At 47.7% G+C, this 20,348-nt stretch overlaps 1 protein-coding gene across 4 annotated transcripts in view; it reads right to left on the bottom strand.

Annotated features, from left to right (window-relative positions):
* Positions 1-20,348, bottom strand: part of SORBS3 (sorbin and SH3 domain containing 3) — a 69,710-nt gene that overhangs the window by 3,918 nt on the left and 45,444 nt on the right. For 3 of the 4 annotated variants that reach the window (XM_035138896.3, XM_088657772.1, XM_088657771.1), the window contains 9 exons: positions 19,515-19,576; positions 13,573-13,718; positions 12,221-12,306; positions 10,849-10,895; positions 10,057-10,171; positions 6,819-6,944; positions 3,701-4,216; positions 1,538-1,620; positions 572-678 (listed from right to left, as the gene is read on the bottom strand). In XM_035138896.3, the coding sequence (XP_034994787.3) occupies positions 572-678; positions 1,538-1,620; positions 3,701-4,216; positions 6,819-6,944; positions 10,057-10,171; positions 10,849-10,895; positions 12,221-12,306; positions 13,573-13,718; positions 19,515-19,576 (1,288 nt within the window). The remainder of the gene's footprint in view (positions 1-571; positions 679-1,537; positions 1,621-3,700; positions 4,217-6,818; positions 6,945-10,056; positions 10,172-10,848; positions 10,896-12,220; positions 12,307-13,572; positions 13,719-19,514; positions 19,577-20,348) is intronic. The other variant, XM_088657773.1, reaches the window with a different exon arrangement.

Here is a 20,348-nt window from a genome sequence, read left to right as displayed (position 1 = left end):
AAACTGAGCTCTGTCTGATACTTATACTCTGGCATGGCTTGTGCATCACGGCAAGACAAAGTATGGATTCCCATGACCTCACAAATGTGCTGGCTCCCAGAGAGTGCTGCCCCCCCTTGCTCTTCCCTGGGCACACAATGGCAGGGAAGCCAAGGTTAGGCTTAGCATATTGTCCGAACTTGGGATCACAGTTAAAATCTCTCCTTCTTAACCACGACCTGTAACCATAGGATAGAACCTTGGCTACAGATTGTGGTTGAGGAGGAAACTGAACAAAGATGCCAAACCATGGCTTTGATGCTGCTGTACTGACCTCAACAGTCCAAGGAGGAGCAGAGCTGCTGTGGTTCCCTCCTTGGCAGCCAGTGCGTTCACACGAAGCCTGGCATGCAAAAGCAGCTGGTGTCACGCTAGCCTTTTCCTAAGGCTATTGGTGGCCAGGGTGGGTGGCAAAGGAGACCTTCAAGGTCATAATGAAGGCTCCAGAAAAGGAACATGCACCCCAGGTCACTTTCCAGTGCTAGGATTGTACAGTCCTCCCCGTCCCATAAATTATAGTGCCAAGACACACCCACAAACCAGCCATCATCACATTGCTGCATGACATCCACTTGGTCCCCTTCATGAAGTTCCAGCTCATCTTCATTCTGGGGTCTGTACTGATAGAGAGCCTGGTATCTGAAAAACAGAAGCCACTTGTTGAGCCCACTTCCTTCCTGATTTATTTAAGTGGAAGCACCAGCCTGGTGTAATGTTGGCCTTGGAGCTGGGAAACCAGGGTTCAAATCCCCACTCAGCCAGGAAGCTCCCTGGGTGACCTTGGAGCCAGTCACCAACTCTCAGCCTAACTGACGTCACAGGGTTGTTGTGAGGATAAAATATGGAGGAAGGGGGAGGGAAAACAAGGCATGCCACCTTGAGCTTGGGGGGTGGGTGGGCTGCAAGCATAATAATAAATTAAATACAAATAAATAAAAGATGTGTATTTTTTAAAAAAAGAAATGTGCCTCAAACAGTAAACACTTCAAAAAGCAAATCAAAGAATAAGGAGAGGACATTTTTGTTCCCTATTTCCATTCTGCAGGCTGTGTGGATCAGAGCCAGTGAACTGTGCTTTACACATGGAAAAGGAATGTGCAGAGGCAAACACTCTGGGCTGCCCTCTGCCCCATCGCCTTCCCTCCTGACTTCTGGGGGGGGGGGGAGTGCTGCTGCTAGGAAATGCTGAGTTTTCTCTGTCTTCTCCAGCAGGAGTTTGCAATGTTTGGCAAAGGCCAGCCAAGGCACAGGTAGAGCAGCCAGAAGCTTCCGCTTCCATAAGCAGTGTGCAAGATCCTCTGAAAAAGGGCCTTGTTCCAAGCTACAATCCAGACACTGTCCCTGGCTGGCACCCCAGGGGGCCGTATGCCGCCAGCCCTCCCCACGGGTCACTTCAGAGGGAGGGAGGGGCCTGGCCAGCTGCCAGGCGGAGGAGCAAAACACCCCACCCCCACCCCCGTTTTGCACTTTCCAGCCCCTTGTCACCAGCCTCACTTACAGGGTCCACTGCGCACTGGAGGGGGGCACACATGAAGAGACGTGTCCAGGGCTGCAGGGCTGGGAAGCTCCAGGAGCAGCTGCCTATGGAGAAAGGAAGGGGGAAAGGGGAAGTCATGGGGAGGAAACAGGGAGGCACCTGGGCCAGAGATGCCTGGGGTGGGAGAGATGTTTCCAAAGGCAGGGAAGCAGGCAGGAGCAGCTGCAGGGCCTGAAAAGGAAAAACCTGAGCAATGACACCATGTCCTGAGCCCTTGAGGCAGGAAGTGCCATTAATCTAAGGCTAATGGAAGTAAAATGGGGACATGCTGCTTCTTACGCATGGAGACAGGGATGAAGGAAGACCTTAAGCACACTTGGGAACCACAATGCCTTTTGTCTGCTGCAGAAGCACTATAGAGAAGCTGAGAAACATCTGGGCTAGATTATGTTACTGTTCGGTGGATTTGTAGCTGGTGGACCAAGCCCAAGATATGGGGCAGACATGGAACTTCAAAGTGCTGATGGCCAAGTGAAGGCCAACAGCCATGAGGGTCTGTAGGAATGGAGACAGAATATTACCATCTCTTTAGCTTACATCATTCATTTTAACACAGAAAGTGGAATCTTTGCCCTTAAAGATCACCTTTTTGAGGACAGATGTTGTTTCTGCTTCCTCTAAAACAGAAGTGCAGTTGCCCTCTCTGACATCACTTCTCAAGCCCTCACATCAGCACCCAGCACCCTTGGGAGCTGAAGCCCCAGCACCTTGGCAGGGCTTAACAGCATCAATGCCTGTCCTGGGTCTCTGGCCGCCATTTTAGTTTCCCACAATGCCTGGAGTGGTGCTACATTGGCGGGGGTGGGGAATTTAAATGGCTGCCTGCCACTGTCAAGGCCAGGTTCGCTCATGACTGAGTGCCCACTGATATAGGAGGCCCATTGCAAAGCAAGGATATGCTGGGTAGAATCATAGAATTGGAAGAGACCACAAGGGCCATCCAGTCCAACCCCCTGCCAAGCAGGAAACACCATCAAAGCATTCTTGACATATGCCTGTCAAGCCTCTGCTTAAAGACCTCCAAAGAAGGAGACTCCACGACACTCCTTGGCAGCAAATTCCACTGTCGAACAGCTCTTACTGTCAGGAAGTTCTTCCTAATGTTTAGGTGGAATCTTATTGTAGCTTGAATCCATTGCTTCGTGTCCGCTTCTCTGGAACAGCAGAAAACAATCTTTCTCCCTCCTCCATATGACATCCTTTTATATATTTGAACATGGCTATCATATCACCCCTTAGCCTTCTCTTCTCCAGGCTAAACATGCCCAGCTCCCTAAGCCGTTCCTCATAAGGCATCATTTCCAGGCTTTTGACCATTTTGGTTGCCCTCCTTCTACCCCACTAACCAGGTCATCACTATTGGTTAGGACCAGATCTAAAAAGGCTGATCCTCTTGTTGCTTCTCCTACTTTCTGGACAATGAAATTGTCTGCAAGGCCAGTGAGGAATCTGTTCAACCTTATGCTCTTGGCTGAGTTTGACATCCAACAAATATCAGGATAGTTGAAATCCCCCATTACTACTATCTCACTTCCTTTGGAATGCTTGGTCACCTGTTCCAGGAAGGCTTCATCTGTGTCCTCAGTTTGGCTTGGGGATCTATAGTAAACTCCCACAATGAGATCACTGTTATTTTTCTCTCCCTTAATTTTGACCCAGATACTCTGACCCAGATAAATATTTGGCTTTGAAGTTTTAAATCCTGGATCTCTTCACAGGTATACACATCCCTGACATACGCCACTCCTCCTCCTTTCCTGTTTGGTCTATTTCTCCAAAATAGATTGTATCCCTCTATTACTACATTCCAATCATGAGACTCATCCCACCAGGTTTCAGTGATGCCTATTATGTCGTATTTTGTTTGCTGTACCAAGAGCTCAAGTTCATCTTGTTTATTTCCCATGCTCTGTGCATTAGTATACAGACACTGAAGACCATTGATCATTCCCCCATGTCTCTTATTTGAGGATATTTTCCTCCCACCACTAGGTCTGCGTGCTGTTTGCTCCATTTGGTCCTTGACATTTGGATGATCATCTTCAGCACTTGATACTCCTACCTTCAGGACCTGTAGGTGGGGGGAAAGGAAAGGAGAATTGAGGGGAACAGCCAGGGCCTCACCTGCGGTGGGAAGACGCCTCGTTGTTGTGGAGCCATGGTGGGGGCAGCAGGCTGCTCAGGCTCCTGAATCTGGAAGGATGAGGCTGGCGATGGGCTGCTGCTGGATGTTTTGACAGGGCTCTGGATGTGGGGACTGAAAGAGGCGGCTCTGGCCGCGCTCTGGGGCCCGCGGGGCACAGCCTCTGGGTGCTCGAACTTCGGGGATGCAGGGAAAGTGAATCCGGAGTGGCTTGAGGAGGAGGAATGCAGCACATCTGTGGCCAGGGAGCCCCGCAGGCTCAACGGGGAGGTGTTAAACTGCCCCCTGCTGCTCAGGCTGGGTGAGTGTGGCTGGGACGGGGAGCCAGAAGGGGCCTGCAGGCCTGGAGAGGAAGGAAACTCCTCCGAGTTCTTCACTCTTGGCTCCTTCACCACCTGCACATAGTTGGCTGGGAAAATGCCCTGGCGGTTGGTGCCAGAGATGCGGCCCTCGTACCAGTTTCCATCCACCCTGCGGAGCAGGCAGATGCGCTCACCCTGGAAAGGAGGAGAAGGAAAGATCAGCACAAGGAAGCTCCTGAGGCTGACAAATTGGCCTGGTGAAGAGATTTCACAAAAATGTAGTGCTGGAAGGGACTTCAAGGGTCATCTAGTCCAACCCCCTGCAATGCAGGAATTGCAGCTAAAGAATCCCTGACAGGTGGTCGTTTTCTGCACTTTTACAAGAGGCTAATTTAAAGCTTGAGCCTGACAGACCCACAAGCTATTCCAGCCCAAGCATTTGCTGTACTGCTCCACTCTTCTGTCCTGTTTGGTACCTTGAAAGGTTTAGCAACATCACCCCCAGATAGTCCTTCCTATGATCTCCACACAGGCGACAGCTGTTTCCTGAAACACTAAGGACACTACTCATTAAAAACAAACAAACCCATACTTAATCAATATATTGATCTATCTATATCCTGCCTGTCCTCCATGGAGCAGGCACACCCCCATTTTATAGCCAAAGCTGAGAGAGAGTGCCTGGCCCAGAAGCTTCAAGGCTGAGAGGGGATTTGAAACTTGCTCTCTTTCCACTCCTAGCCTGACACTCTGACCAACACATCCCATGGCCTCTTAAACCTAGGACTCTTTTTTGCAGCTGGTGACATTACGGGGTGGGAGGCACACTCTGGACAGGTTACATGGAGCGGTTAAGAGGTTGTGAAACCCACATGTAGAATATCACATAATCAGCACACACATATGCTGTTTTCCTATGCATGCTTGCTAGGAGATCACAATTGGTTGGTCTTCCCTGCAAGTGTACACAGCATGTTTAAGCAACAAAACACAACAGCCAAACCACCCACCAGTGATTTTACACATTGTAACCTGCATCCAACTTTCATGTAGGTTTATGCAGCACCGCAGAAGTGGCTGCCCCCAAAGGAACTTCCTGGTGCATCAAAGAGATCTGATCAGGTGACACAGGTAATTCCAGGTCTTCAGGGCTCCCAGCTTTTCCTAGAAAATAAAGGTCACCCACGACCCTGCTGGGAATGTGCTGCCTAACAGATAAAGGTATGCTGAGACTGGAAACTTCAGAGCAATGCTAAGTCCAAACTGGCCAGTGCTGGTAGCCTGTCAGGAGGAAGCTGCCAAATTTCCTCTAGCACCCAATAGGTTGTCAGAGGGCCTAGCTCAATCCTGTTCAGTTTCTATTAATTGGTTCTCATGGGAAACTTACAGATTCTTGCTTCACACAATTAACTCAAGGCAGTGTCAATTTACTCTTGGCAGAAAGCCAAGGTCTGCCTGGCCTGGAAACTACTCTTTGATTGGTTAATGACCAGCACTGAACTTTGTTATCTAGGAATGCTAGCACAGTTGTTTCTTGTTGGGTGTTAGGAGTAGGAGTGCTGTGTGTTGTTGGAGAGAGAGAGACAGAGAGGATTTATTTTGCTTTGCTTTGTATGCAGAAATTCTGCTGGTTTTATTTTCTTTTAATAAATCCTGTAAATAGTTATTCTGCGTCTAGCCGACTAGTCATTTCCTCCTCAACTAGCTTATGCGCTGTGCAGGAAAACTCTCCTACATTTGGGCTAAAGCCACTAGAGCTATGCCTGACACTTCAAAATTCTAAGAAATCCAGCAACAACAAAACTGATTTTATCATTGGCTGAACCAGCAGCCAGCTGAGATTACGAAAAACTAGGCCTAACATTGGGGGAGGGGGAATCATATTTCAAAGTCCATATTTTTACAAGAGAAACCTTAATTGCCAATTAATTCAAAATTTTGGCTTCTCTGCAAAATAGATGAGTCTCTTTTTGTAAAAACAACAAGCTTCTAGTCCTTATTGAGTGTGACACATGTTCAAGCACCATCCATAAACAATCCTGTATTTAGGAACTGCACATCTCAGTTCTGCCCAGTGACCTGTCCCTGCATCTTACCTTCCTTCCGGTCAAGAGTCTTTGTCCCATAAAAACTCCACTTTCCCATCTCTTTTTTCTTGCTATTACCCTGTTACACTTTGTAAAATGCCACCAAATTAAGCACCAACTCAAAAAAGAAGCTCAGAACAAAGTCTGTAAATTATGTAAAATCTAATTCACACTCAAGCAAGCTATACAAAATGTTATTTGTCTAATTTATCTTTCACACAGAACTCCCAGAAGTTTTCTAGGGATGCGGACGGGGTTTGGTGGGGGTGAGTCAGCAACAGCAAGCAGAATATTAATAGCCCAGTCAGGGTCGGCTCTGCTATTAGACAAGATAGAGGTAGCTGCCTGTGAAAACAGATTTGGAGGTTTACTATGAAAAGGGGCACTGAAATTGTCAATTTATTGCATTTTTATTACATTTTTCTTCGGCATGGGAGACGCCGTTTGGATCTTCTGCCCGAGGCACTAAAATGTCACTGGCTGTCTTGGAGCTCAGTTTTATGAGAAGCAGAAACAGACAACTGAACATCTGTTTGAGAGGAATGAGCTGGCCTGGAGCCCACAAGGCGGTGGGGGCAGCAGGCTCTGGCACCCTTTGCCCCTGGCCCCATCCTGAGCTGGAATTCCTCTCTCTGCCCATCTTTGAGCTTCCCACTCCCACTCCCACTCCCACCCTCACCCAACCCCCGTTCTTTTGCTTCGGTTTGTACCTTCCGAAATGACAGCTCCACTGCCAGGTCACCCTTGAAGTTGTACTGAGCCAGCGCTTCTCCATATTCCAGGACTTGAATGGTGGGGGATTTGATCGGCTTGGGGATTTCTGTTGGAGGCAGGACCTATTGGGAAGACAAGCAGTGGCATATTGGCACAAGCAGTTTTGGATTCAGTCCTGCTCTGCAAATAAGCCCACACAAGTTACTAGGCTGTAAGATTTTGCCAGTCTCCTAGAGGCTGTAGAGGAGGGACAGAGTGGTCCTTTCCTCTGCCTCCAGCAATTTGCTGCATGTTGTGCTGCTGTTTGCCTTAAGTCAGGGGGTCAGGTGTGGCTGTCCAGTCAGTCTGTCTGTCTCTCTCTCTCTGGCCTTTGGGACTCGCCTCAGGCCACACCCCTCCCTGGCCCGCTTTGTACCCTTTCTTGAATGTCTTTAACTGTCTGAATTCTGATAATGCATCTTGCTTGCCTGGAAAGGGGGGGGGGGAGAGAGAGACTGTGTGTAGGAACTAGCCTAACGCACAGGGGGAGTGTTAATGTCTATCGCTCTGCCCTTTTTTCTGCTTTTGGTCCTGCCCACCACTCCCTTGTTGTAACCCAGAAAGAAACGTTACTCTTGGCCTAAAAAAGCTTCCCCACCCCTGCTGTTTGAAGAAGGGGGGGGCCTCTCTCCCCTCCATCAGCCTGTGCTGGGTGCAGAAGAGGGATGGAGTGCCTTGCCTCTCCCCTCCACCAGCCCACTCCTTGGCATGCCTGAAATTCCATGGCCTCTGCATGAATCCCTTGCCAACATTTCATTCATTCATTCATTCAGTCAGTCAGTCAGTCAGTCAGTCAGTCAATCAATCAGTCAAGCCAAAGTCATTACAAAATATAAAATACATAAAACAGAATAAAGTACATTGCACAGTTAAAATAATTATTAAAGCCAGACATGCTGTCAGGTAAGAGTTTGCTCCCCTGAAGAATCTAACTCAGGGGTAGGTCAACCTAAGGCCTGTGGGCCGGATGCAGCCGAATCACCTTCTCAATCTGGCCCGTGGACAGTCCGGAAATCAGCATGTTTTTACATGAGTAGAATGTGTCCTTTTCTTTAAAATGCATCTCTGGGTTATTTGTGGGGCATAGGAATTCATTCATATATTTTTCATAATATAGTCTGGCCCACCACATGGTCTGAGGGACAGTGGACCAGCCCATGGCTGAAAAAGGTTGCTGACCCCTAATCTAACTTATCCTCCTCACAAACATTTCTCCTTAAACCTGCTGCTCTAAAGGCACAACAGGCCCCTTTCTCAAAGGTGTAGGGAGATCTGCTTCTTGATAAAAAGTTAACCGAATACCCAATTGATCTCCCCACTGCGAGATTTACATCTTTGAACAAGGCTGCTCTTAAGTTCTCGTGGACTGGGCAAACCAGCGAGTAGTGAGCGCAAATCCTCAGGCATACAACCTCCTCATAGGGGATGGGGTTTTAGCGTTCTTCAGCTACGGCACAGACTGGAGCCACAGGGCTACAAATAGAATGTTTGCAATGCAGGTTGCAGAGTGAGGGCAAGAAGTCTGAATGGGTAGTTTGGCATACCAAGGGGCACATTTGGACAGACAGGCAGAAGTGCAATCAGCACAAAAATCATGCTTTAAAATATGAGATTTCATGTGGTGAGATGCTATCTCAAAGTCTAATGAACTCAGACAGTCCAAAGAAAGGCCATATTTATCAATAACTAGTAGCATTTCCTGATGCCAATGGAATGACTAAGACTCAACATCTCATTGAAAGTAGAAAGTACTAAAATGGGCCCTATCCCCTTTTTAAATTTTTGTTGTTGTTGTTTAGTCGTTTAGTCGTGTCCGACTCTTCGTGACCCCATGGACCATAGCACGCCAGGCACTCCTGTCTTGCACTGCCTCCCGTAGTTTGGTCAAACTCATGTTCGGAGCTTCGAGAACACTGTCCAACCATCTTGTCCTCTGTCGTCCCCTTCTCCTAGTGCCCTCAATCTTTCCCAACATCAGGGTCTTTTCCAAGGATTCTTCTCTTCTCATGAGGTGGCCAAAGTATTGGAGCCTCAGCTTCACGATCTGTCCTTCCAGGGAGCACTCAGGGCTGATTTCCTTAAGAATTGATAGGTTTGATCTTCTAGCAGTCCATGGGACTCTCAAGAGTCTCCTCCAGCACCATAATTCAATTTAAATTTTTAGTCAATGTCTAAGGGGGAGGAGATGCACTCTGGCCTTCACTGAACAAACCGAGAATGGAAGACTCAGTTGCCTTGGGGAGCTCTGAAATGGCACAAAGATATTTATTCTAGGGTTTTTCCAGATTCATTTTTTGAAGAGATACCCATATTTGGGTGCCATAACAGATATGTGGGATGACTTTGGCTTTCCAAACACATGCAAATAAGTGAATTCCAAGTCCTCCATCAGAACAAGGAATAGATCACAGACGCCCTCGATGGCTTACATTTAGTGAGTCAAAACAGAAAAGGCTAATACTGTACTGGCAAGTGTGCTGTGCAAGGAGCAAAACCGGATCCTCCTTCCCAAATTCTAGGACCCCCAGAAGCAGGTTTAAGCACATGACTACTCAGATGCTTTCTCCATAGGAGTGAATGGCTACTTTGCACTCAAGAGGTTCCATCCCTCCAAATATCTCCAGGGAAAGAGATATTGCTGCCACGCTGGAGAGTCACTACCAGACGACACAGATGAGAAGGATCAAGTTATTCGGAGCAGCATGGTTCACTTTGTCCCTTGTTAAGATTGAAGCTCGTTCCCTTTGTTGTCCTCTTCCCCCTGCCAGAGCTGCTTGAATTTAGGCTGTAAGCTGCTTGGGGCAAGGACCTGGCATTTGTTTGTATTACTCTATAAACCACCTTATGCTGTTAATACCCAGAACACTGGAACTCTTGTTAGTGATTCTAAACTTGATATCAACCCTTGAGTTTAGCTACCTGGGGTGGTATTATTACTATTATTATTATTATTATTATTATTATTATTATTATTATTATTATTAAAATAATGGGACCAAAACAAAAATAGAGGACATTTTTGCTGAAAATGAGACCCCCCCCTCCCACCACCACTAACCTTGCCTGTATCTAAAAGCTGATGGAGGTCCAGATTGCTAAAAAATTCTGCTATCTCCCTTCTCTTCCACATACTGAACAAAATTGTATCGAGTTTATCAAATGAAGCCTTCTCCTGGAATAGCAAGGTATACTTACCTCCACATAGTTGGTGGGGAAAATGCCCACCCTGCCATGGTGTTCTCCTTCCAGCCAGTTTCTATCCACTTCCTTGTGAATGTAGACAATGTCACCTTTCTGCAAAGTCAGTTCCCTGAAAAATCAAATGGCAACGTCCCACTGTCAGAGATGCATATGGACCTCCATTAGGAATATTCTCTCCTTAAAGTTGCTCATTTCAATTGGACAAATTGCCTCCTCTTCAAGTTGCTGACACCAACTCTTTACAGAGGGAGGATACGGATCAGGAGATGAACTCATGAAACAGCACAACCTCCCTCTGCAGCTCATAACGCCACTTCTCTCTCCCACTTCAAATCTGTCCTCAGATCCCACTTTTCTCATAAAGCCTTTGACTTAAATTTATTCCCACCTGAAATTAAGCCTTAGGGAGTGTAAGAAACAAAAGCCTAAGAACATGAAACTGCACCTGATCATGTTCATTGTTTGCCTCAGCCTTTCCTCCCTTCCTTTTGTCTCTCTTCTGTTGTCTTTTGGCGTTAGGTTTCCCAGGGCAGAGCCCCGCCTTTCTTGGCTAGCAGAGCAAGGCAGGGGAACCTGTGGCTCTCCAGAGGTTTTTGGACTCAACTGGTACCATCAACCTCAGCCAGCACAGCAAATGGTCAAGAACATCGGAAGGGCCACAGGTTCCCCAACCCTGATGTAAATGGTGCTGCATTAATTAACAATGATGACTAATAAACATAATGAGGATGCCAAGTGACCCAGGCATTGTATGAATGCCAAAAGGTTACCAGTATTGTGACTCACTTTGGCGACTCTGCCTGGAAGTCAAATTTGAGCCGAGCAGCTTTCATCTGGAAAGAGGAGAAAACTATTTAAAAGGAGACATGGAGTTAAAAGATGCAGTTCAAAGCCATCAGGTTTTAAAAGGGAACCTGGGCATCTTGCCAGCACGACACAAAACAAAGTGAATAATGGCACTGAAAATCTCCGGCTTGAATCACGAGTGCCAGAAGTGAACAAGACTCACTAAGCTACAGGCAACCCTTGGAGAAAAAAAATGAGGCTCACATGGAAGAGAAAACACAATTTAGGCACTTTTTGTAGGGGTTTAATTCATGCACTTCTACATCCTTCCTTTCTCTTTAAGAGCATGCAAACATTCCCAGCTAGAGAGGATTTGTCCTGACCAAATTCCTGCAAAATACTCCAGAATTGTGCCTCACTTATAGAAAGGAAGGAGTCTTATCAAGGGGGGGACAGCTGGACTAGTCCTAAACTGGTAATTGCCAAAAAGCCCCACAACACTGGGGTGGATAATCCTCTTTAAAGTAAAGCCTGCAGAATTCGTCTCTCATCAATTCAGTTTTGCTCTTAGTGGGAGAAGAACAGAAGTTGCAGCAGATTAATGATTTGCTGGCCCAAACCAACCATTTGTCTGAATATGGCCCATTGCTCAGAGCAGCAGAATATGCTACAAGGAAAACAAAGTTTTGTTTTGTTTTTATATTAACTATTTATTTTGTGCTTCTGTATTTTTATATTGTGAACTGCCCTGAGATCTTTGGATGAAGAGCAGTATATAAAATGTAACAACAACAACAACAACAACAATGATGATGATGATGATGATGATGTTTAACAATTTACACCAAGATGACATAGGAACTAACATTTTAAGATATTTAAGAATATTTTAAATGGTTACAAGTCACTTAGAGGTATGCTAATTCCCCTGGCAAAATATTTTGCACCAACAGTATAAGGAGGTTGCTGATAACTTTGTAGTGCAACGTGTTCCTGCTAGTGCAGCTGTTGCACTGGATTCTAACAGAGAACATTGGGCACAGCTCATTATGTTTAAGAAATTTAGCCTGGTTTGAGGGGAAATTGGACCATAAAAGTAGCTATATATACAATTTCCTAATGATATTATAACCATTCCAACAGTTAAAGTTTCCTGCAAGAAATCTTGGGAATTGATTGTAGCATGGAGATGATTATCTGCTACAGAGTCTGAGAGGCTCTCACAGAACTACACCCCACAGGGCTTCCCAGGAGATGGAATATGTGCTAAATGAATTTATGTCTAGTGAAAAGATGCCCAATGATAAACCAAGTCCAGGTGTGTAAACAAAACCCGTCATCCATCTACTCTTGGGTGGAAGCTACATCTCACCTTCTTCTCGTCTCTCTTTGGGGGACTATCCAAGACAATTTCTGAAGAATCAAGAAAGGGGCTTGTCCCAACAAGTCTCAGAGGATCTGTGTGAAAAGAACGAGACAACAGTTGGATAACAGTGTTCCCCACAAGGGAATGCTCACATATATTCAGTGGTGGAATAAGTGAAAAGGAAAAGGCAGAACTTAACTTGAACCATAGCACACTTCTGGAAGTCAAAATTCAAGGTTAGGCCTCAGAACATTGCAAGCAGCTGTGGGATAGCTAGAGATGAGCAGCTCTGGGCATGTGGAGAGTGTTTTACCTTCACAACTGAGTCACTAAATCTAGTCTGCATGCACTTGGGGTTAAAGAGAAAGTCTACTGGGCAAGCTAAAGCCTCACATTCCTCTCAGTAGGAATCTGGCACTGGGCAGTAGAACAGCTGGCCATCAGCCATAACTAAGATACATTTCCAACACAAACTAAGGAGTTCAAACCAAATGTTTGTAGACTTGGGTGCATCTTATTAGCAAGGGGTATTAGCAATCTAGGCCCTGGTGAGTGGGTGGGTTGGGCATCATAGAATCATAGAGTTGGAAGAGACCACAAGGGCCATCCAGTCCAACCCCTGCCAAGCAGGAAACACCATCAAAGCATTCCTGATGGTAGAAAAAAAAGGAGGAATTGGTATTACTCTTAGTTCTAAGACAGATTTAGGTAGATCCCATATATACATCTCTGAACAGGTTCAAACATTTGCAAGAGGGCATGCGGCTCATATAGTTCTCTTAGGACCAACCACTTCAGAATGAAGATAGATGATGTGGGTGTCTAAGGTTTTTTTAAATCCAAATTTCCCTACATCTAGAAATCTAGCATATCTGAAAGAAGGGTTCTAGATGAGCCGTCTCCTTGAAAGGAGCCTTCTCCTGCACCTTTCCAGCTGCAGGGAGTTGTTGAATATGGGGAGCTTTCAGGCATGCAGTTCCTACTTACATTCTGACATGGAGTACTGTATGTGTTCCCCCTGCCACAATGCTTGAACCACCTCAGTTCTTCCATCAACGGCACAGCAATAAGGGTGCACCTGCACAGCACTTGTTGTGTGCAAACATACAGAGTGTACCCAATGCCCACAATTCCACTCAGAGAGGGGCTTTAGCTCTCACAGATCCCCATACTCACGGTGACAACGGCTGCTCTGATCTAGACAATAAGCATCCTGCTTTAGGAGCCAGAGCATCCCTTAGGAAGGTACACCTGCATTTTCCAAGCGAACAAAAACATCTCCATCAGAAGAACTTCCGTAAGTCTCTTTGAAGTTCCGCTAGTTCCCATAATGAGCACATGCAAATTTGGAGCCCTACCATTCCTGGGTGGTGAGCTGCTCCAGTTATTCCTGGCAATGCCTGGGCTTCCCTTCTCCATTCTAGGGGTGGCTGGTAAGTGGTCCTGAGCAACAGAGAGGCTTTGTCCTGTAGAAGGATAGGTGCTGCGGTCAGGCAGTGGGCTGCTGGGTTGGAAAAAATGAAGGTACAGTCAGTGAGAGAGAACATGGCTGAGCCAATGGGGATGTTGGAAATGGACCCAGGACATCATTCCTTCAGCTGAGGCTCTTGGACAAATCATTCTGCTCTCGTGCTTAGCACAGCATTTCTCTCACATTTTGAACTCAAGCAACCTCGCAAACTTGGTCCACCTTCTGTGATCTCTCAACCCAATTAGCCATCTGTTGGGCAGATGAGAGTATGGGGGTTTCTCCCCTACAGTGGTGTGCACCCTGCTGCAGCCAATAGTCTTTGAATCAGAGCAAATTAATATTATTTTGGCATGCAAATTCATGACTCAACTAACTTGAATTCAAACACCAGCTCAAACTCTACACTAATCTTCAAATTGGCCGGAAATGATTTTAAATGATTTAAAATATATTGTAACTTATCTCCTTTGAACATCAACAGCTCACAATAAACAGTGTGGAAAGCATATGTCGCTATTCTGTATTTCAAGCTCAAATGTCAACTGGGCCTCTCCACCCACTTCTCAGGGCCAGGAGAGAGAGAGATGCAACATCATGAGATACCTGTCTTAGAAGATTAACGGTATCTGAATGAAATACTAGTTTGCACATCTAGGATGCTAATGAACACATTTAAAAGTAGCCTGATCTCTAATATTTTCTCCAATACTTTAAATGAGCTTGCAAATTGCTTATTTTCCATAGAGGAAAACTTATAGCTATCATGTGGGGCACAGAACAGATGGCAGGGAGAGGGGAGGTTTTAATTGGGGATACAGCAAATGGGGGGGGAATCAATTACTACAGATCTAATATTCTGAATGAATTCACAAAACTATTTTTGTTTACAGAAGCCCTGCCCTGCCACATAAGGCACAACGGTCCCAATCAGCCTCCTTCCACATTTCCTACACCCACAACACAGAGATACAAACTGATCCACTGATGCCCTGCTCTGTCTCTGCACATTCCACACACAGAATCTGGCCAGAATCACCCCCCACCTGTGATTCCATCACAGCTCTTTCAAACAGGAGAAACATGTCCTATATCAGCTTTGGGCAACACAGGCTTCCTCAACCTCGGCCCTCCAGATGATTTGAGACTACAATTCCCATCATCCCTGACCACTGGTCCTGCTAGCTAGGGATCATGGAAGTTGTAGTCCCAAAACATCTGGAGGGCCGCAGTTTGCCTATGCCTGGCCTAAAACATCTGGAGAGCACCAGGTTGGCAAAGATTGCCCTGTAAGAACTGAAGAAAAACAAGATGCCCACCAAAGAACCAGCAATTAAGGACCTAAAAGGACCCCTGCTGGATCAAAACAAATGCCCAAGTCCAGCACTGTGTTATCTATGGGAAACTTGCAAGCCGGATCCGAGGGCAGCAGCCCCTCTCCCCACCTGTGAGTCCTAGCAAGTAGCATTCAGAACACTGTCCTTGTGGCTACAAGTCAATGACAGCCCCATCTTCCTCTGTTGAAGCCATCCCAGTGGGTGGCCATGACTGCCCTTGTGGGAGTGGGTCCCTGGTCAGAGGCAGCAAGAGGCCAGCAGCTCCAGGTCCTTTCCCCAAGTGGATGGTGGGCCTGCCTCTAATCCTTCTCCCAGCCCAGGGCCCCTGGAGCTGTCTTGGCAAGCAGAGGCCAAGCTCAACAGGAAGCACTGAGGCGGCAACAAGAAACTGGCAGGCAGTAGCTATTTTGCTGAAGTTTAACTTCAGCCGTTTTTAGTATTTAAAGGGACAGAACCCCTTTGCAGGCAAAGTGAGCAGGGGCTGGTGGGGGGGGGAACGTGAGGAACTGGGCTGAGGGCCCCACTGGAAGATGTGGGGTGGGAGATCTGAGAGCCGATTCTCCTGCTTATGTCTTTATCTAAAGGCAGCCGCAGGTGGAGCCTGGAGGAGAGGCTGAGCCATTCCTTTCCCTGTGCCAATTCACCCAAACTGAACTACTGCCTTGGAAGCTGCCCACAGGGTAAATATGCAGATTCTCAGTTGGGCAAACAGCACTGTTGGCTCAGTGGGGATTTCTGTTGGGGGGCAGGAACAAGAGAAAGGGTCTCTTCCCCATTGATTCCCTCAGCACCATGACCTTGATTTGAAGCCATTCTCTCCTCCTCCTCCTGGGGCTGCTTTTAAATAAATAAGCAGGAGATCCATCTCACCATCTGCTTTGGGTTCAAGGGAGAGACACACAACACCCCCCCTACCAGCACACATGATCAGGAATGCAGGTACACCCATTTCTGGAGGGACTGGGGGTGTTTGTGTTGTTGCTTTTCTGCATACAGTATATTGAAATGCCGAAAGCCATGAAATTGCCATTGCCGAACAACAAAAGCAGAGTGGTTAACAGAGTAAGCTATTAAACATTTGAACTCTCTCACCCATGAATTCATGAACTAGCCTGAGGCAAGCTATTTCTTTAACCCCAGTCTCTGTAGTAAGGGGTAACACTGATCTATTTATGGGGTTGTCATAATAATTGACCCAGGTGGCGCTGTGGGTTAAACCACAGAGTCTAGGGCTTGCTGATCAGAAGGTCAGCGGTTCGAATCCCTGTGACGGGATGAGCTCCCGTTGCTCGGTCCCAGCTCCTGCCCACCTAGCAGTTCGAAAGCACACCAAAGTGCAACTAGATAAATAGGGACCGCTCCGGCGGGAAGGTAAACAGCGTTTCCGTGCACTGCTCTGGTTCGCCAGAAGCGGCTTTGTCATGCTGGCCACATGACCCGGAAGCTGTCTGCGGACAAACGCTGGCTCCCTCGGCCTATAGAGCGAGATGAGCGCCACAACCCCAGAGCATAGCTGCCAAGTTTTCGCTTTTCTCGCGAGGAAGCCTATTCAGCATAAGGGAAAATCCCTGTAAAAAAGGGATAACTTGGCAGCTATGCCCCAGAGTCGGACACGACTGGACCTGATGGTCAGGGGCCCCTTTACCTTTACCATGATAATTACATACTGAGATAGTGTATGTGATATATTCTGAGCACATTACAAATTATATTTAGTTTTTGTTTTTTTAAAAGGAAACAAAACACAACAGCAGGGGTAGACAACATGGTGCCCGCTTGCTCTCAGTCCCAGCCAGCAGGGTCAATAATCCAGGGATGAGGGAAACTGTAATTCAACAGCATCAGTTATCTCTGCAGCAAGGTTGCCAATCCTATACAAAACATCCTTTGAATGCAAGTCTAGCAGAAGCATTGGAGGAACAAGAAAATAACACCAACAAACAACAATAGTCCCTAGAACAGGCTTCCTCAACCTCGGCCCTCCAGATGTTTTTGGCCTACAACTCCCATGATCCTTAGCTAGCAGGACCAGTGGTCAGGGATGCTGGGAACTGTAGTCCCAAAGCATCAGGAGGGAAGCCTGCCCTAGAATATTGTAGGGCCTGCAAGGAAAAGTGGATTGGAGCTGGGAGTAAATTCTTTTGTCTGTTTTCCCAGTAGGGTGATAAATGCCCCTGAGAAAGGCAGAGAGAAGAGCAACATCCCATATAGAAAGTGCCCTCATTAATTCCAATGCAACTTTTGCAGGAGAACTGGCGAATCTTGTCCCTTATTAATTGGGGGTGGGGGTGTCATCTGGGTTTCTGACCAGAAATATATTGGGCCACTCTCAGCAAATCTGAAGCATCTTCTCATCCAAACTCATCAGATGATTGTGCAATGGGGAAGATGTGTCATAGGACTACTTGGCAGAAGCTGGAAGTTTCCTCATGGTGATCATTAAGTCTCTTGCCCATGTGTTGGGGTATTGAACCTTGAATTTCAACAGTAACGGCAGTGCTGGCTACTCTGTAATGGGGGTGGTGGGAGCTTCCAGGGCCAGCCCTACCATTGCGGAGGATGGAACAGCTGACTTGGCCTTACATGGAAGGGCAGCAAATTGTTACTTGATCTATTATTATTATTCTATTTTTTACTCCCAAAGGAGGGTCACTTGAGGGATTTTCAGGTGCCAGAATAGCTTGATCAAGCTTGCGTTTGGTACCATGATTTTGTGGGGGTGGGGAGGGCATCTGCTGCTCCACCTCAGATGGAAAAGTGTTTGGGACCTGCCTCACAAAAGGCGTCCCCAGTGGGCTCCTTAATCCTGGAAGAGGCAGGTGTGCAAACAGACTTCTCTTGGGTGCTCTATGCATCCAAGTGAGAAAGGAGGGGCTCATAGGCCAGTGGGCCTACTACTAATCTTCAAGACCCCCCAAAGCATGCAACCATGCCATTCTCTGGTGGAAACAAGGTCTGTGTGCAAACCCTCCTTGCATAGGCTCCTTGCAAGGTTCCTAAAAATGCAGAGAGGCTATAGCTGCATGCCGTTAGGCTCCTCTTTAAAGAAGGGGTGTGGCAATCAATAGGCTGCCACAACAACAAGCTTGCCTCCAGACTTGGATGCATGTGACAAATAGTGGCATACCAGTGTTTCTTTTACTTCCATATTCCTACAGCCACATCATTTTATAGGGACTTGTCACACTTTTGCCCCAACTGCAAGCACCCGAGTGCAAGAAAGGGAAGCCAAGACACAAGTCAGCTGCGTAAGACAACAAACACCACAAATTAGAAACTGGCATGTCCAGTGCAGAGGTTCTATTTCCTATCAGTCCACCCACAATCCCAGACAGCTAGAACAGCGATCAGAGCATCTGCTTGGCATGCAGAAGGTCCCAGGTGCAATTGCTGGCATCTCCAGACAGGGCTGGGAGTGATTCCCTGCCTGAAATGCCAGAAAGCAGCTGTCAGTAAACAATACTACTTGCTATGACCCCACACTTATCTTTCTTGTTTTCCTTGTGGGGCAGGAAATGTGCAACAGAAATAGATTCTGACAAAAGTCTTGTTGGATCAGATAAAATAAAGAAAGGTCATTTCCACTCAATGCTGCTTTCCTTTTACTAACACTGAGTGAGCCAGTTGCCTCTGAGATGCTCAGGTGGGGCCGTGTCTTCTACCTGGCTGGTTGCCATCAGGGGCAGGAATCCAGAGCTCCATTCAAGAGAATGAGCTGGAGGGGCTGCTTGCCACATTTCCAAGTAAGTGAAGCAAGACAACCCGACTACCTGAAGAGCAGGTACGGCAAGCCCAGAGTCTGAAACCGCCAAACTTCAGGGCTGCCATCCAATAAACTGCTGTTTGTATTGTACTCTGCTCCTAATCAATACTGTACTGTACACGCAAAGGCTGCAAGGTCCCGGCTGCAAGCTCACACCACAAAACTGTGCTGCCCGCACTAATACTACGCCCCTGGTCTTCAGCGGGGTAGGTTGGGACCCCGGAATGGGTGGCAGCCCTGATCCAAGGTGAGTCATAGAATTGAAGAATTTTCGCGTGGGAAGTAACCATGAAGGTCATCTAGTCCAACCCCCTGCAATGCAGGAATCTTTTGCCCACCATGGGGCTCCAACCCTCGACCCTGAGATTAAGAGCCTCATGCTCTAGTATCGGCAGGAGCACTGCCGCCACGCACTTTAAGAAATCGGTCCCCAATGCATGTTTGGGTTAAAAGTGGGTCCTGCGTTGGAGGATACCTATAGTAAAAGAGCTTCGCGTCCCCCCCCCCGCCTTCTTAATGCCCCAATGCTGCTTCTTCCCCCTCGCACCCTCCACTTCTGCCCCCTTTCCCAGCGCGCGCACCGCTTTCCCCCCTCCGGCCCAGATGCTTCTGGGATGACGCCACTCCTCGCGAGCCAGCCTGGGGCGGCGGCGGCGGCGGCGGGCCGGAGGCAGGAGCACCCCTGGCTGGGCAGGCACCCGGTCGCCCCCCTCGCTCCGCGCCCATACTCACCGGCGGGCAGCCGAGGTCGGAGGAGCAGGGGCGCAGCCGGACGAAGCGGCCCAGGAGGAGCCCTGCGGAGAGAGAGAGAGAGACGGGAAGAGAGCGCGGCGCTGAGCGAGCGAACGAGGGGCGGACCTCGCCGTGTCCCGCGCGGAAGAGAGTCCGCCGCAAACTTGCTCGCCCGCGGGGAGGGAGAGGCGGGAAAGCGGCCAGGACCTAGCTGGGTCCTAAAGGCCAACAGGTCCGCTGCAGAGCCGGGCGCTTACCTGGGAGTCAGGGCCAGTACGGGATTGGCGAACGTTTAGCACTCACCAGTCGCTTTTCCTTAAGTGGAATTCGCGATTACGAAATGGCAAAAGCGAGTAGCAAAGCCAACTGTTTTCAATCTTGTTTTTATTATGCTTTAAATTGCTTCTGTTGTGGATTCAATTCTTTGCAAGTTGGTCTGGGAGTCAGCAGAAGCGCAGGGCATGACACCTTGCCATAAAGCGGCTCCCCCCTTCTCAGAGAGGCGCCATATAAAATCAATGGCCTATTGCAGGCATCCCCAAACGTCGGCCCTGCAGATGTTTTGGACTACAATTCCCATCTTCCCCGACCACTGGTCCTGTTAGCTAGGGATCATGGGAGTTGTAGGCCAAAACATTTGAAGGGCCACAGTTTGGGGGTGCAACCTGCTTGAAACTACAACTCCCATCACCCCAGTAAGGTCAGCCTGTGTTGACTGGGGCTGATGGGAGTTGCAGTACTAGTACATAACCTCTGAAGGGCACCCAACTGAGGAAGGCTGACCTATTACACCTGCAAGACTGGGGTTGCAATCCTTGAAGCACACACTAGAGC

This window comes from Zootoca vivipara, chromosome 14 (genome assembly GCF_965207765.1).
Source record: "Zootoca vivipara chromosome 14, rZooViv2.hap1.1, whole genome shotgun sequence".
Classification (NCBI taxonomy): Eukaryota; Metazoa; Chordata; class Lepidosauria; order Squamata; family Lacertidae; genus Zootoca; species Zootoca vivipara.
The sequence above is the reverse complement of the archived record's forward strand: the minus strand, read 5'-3'. Positions and strand labels throughout refer to the sequence as shown.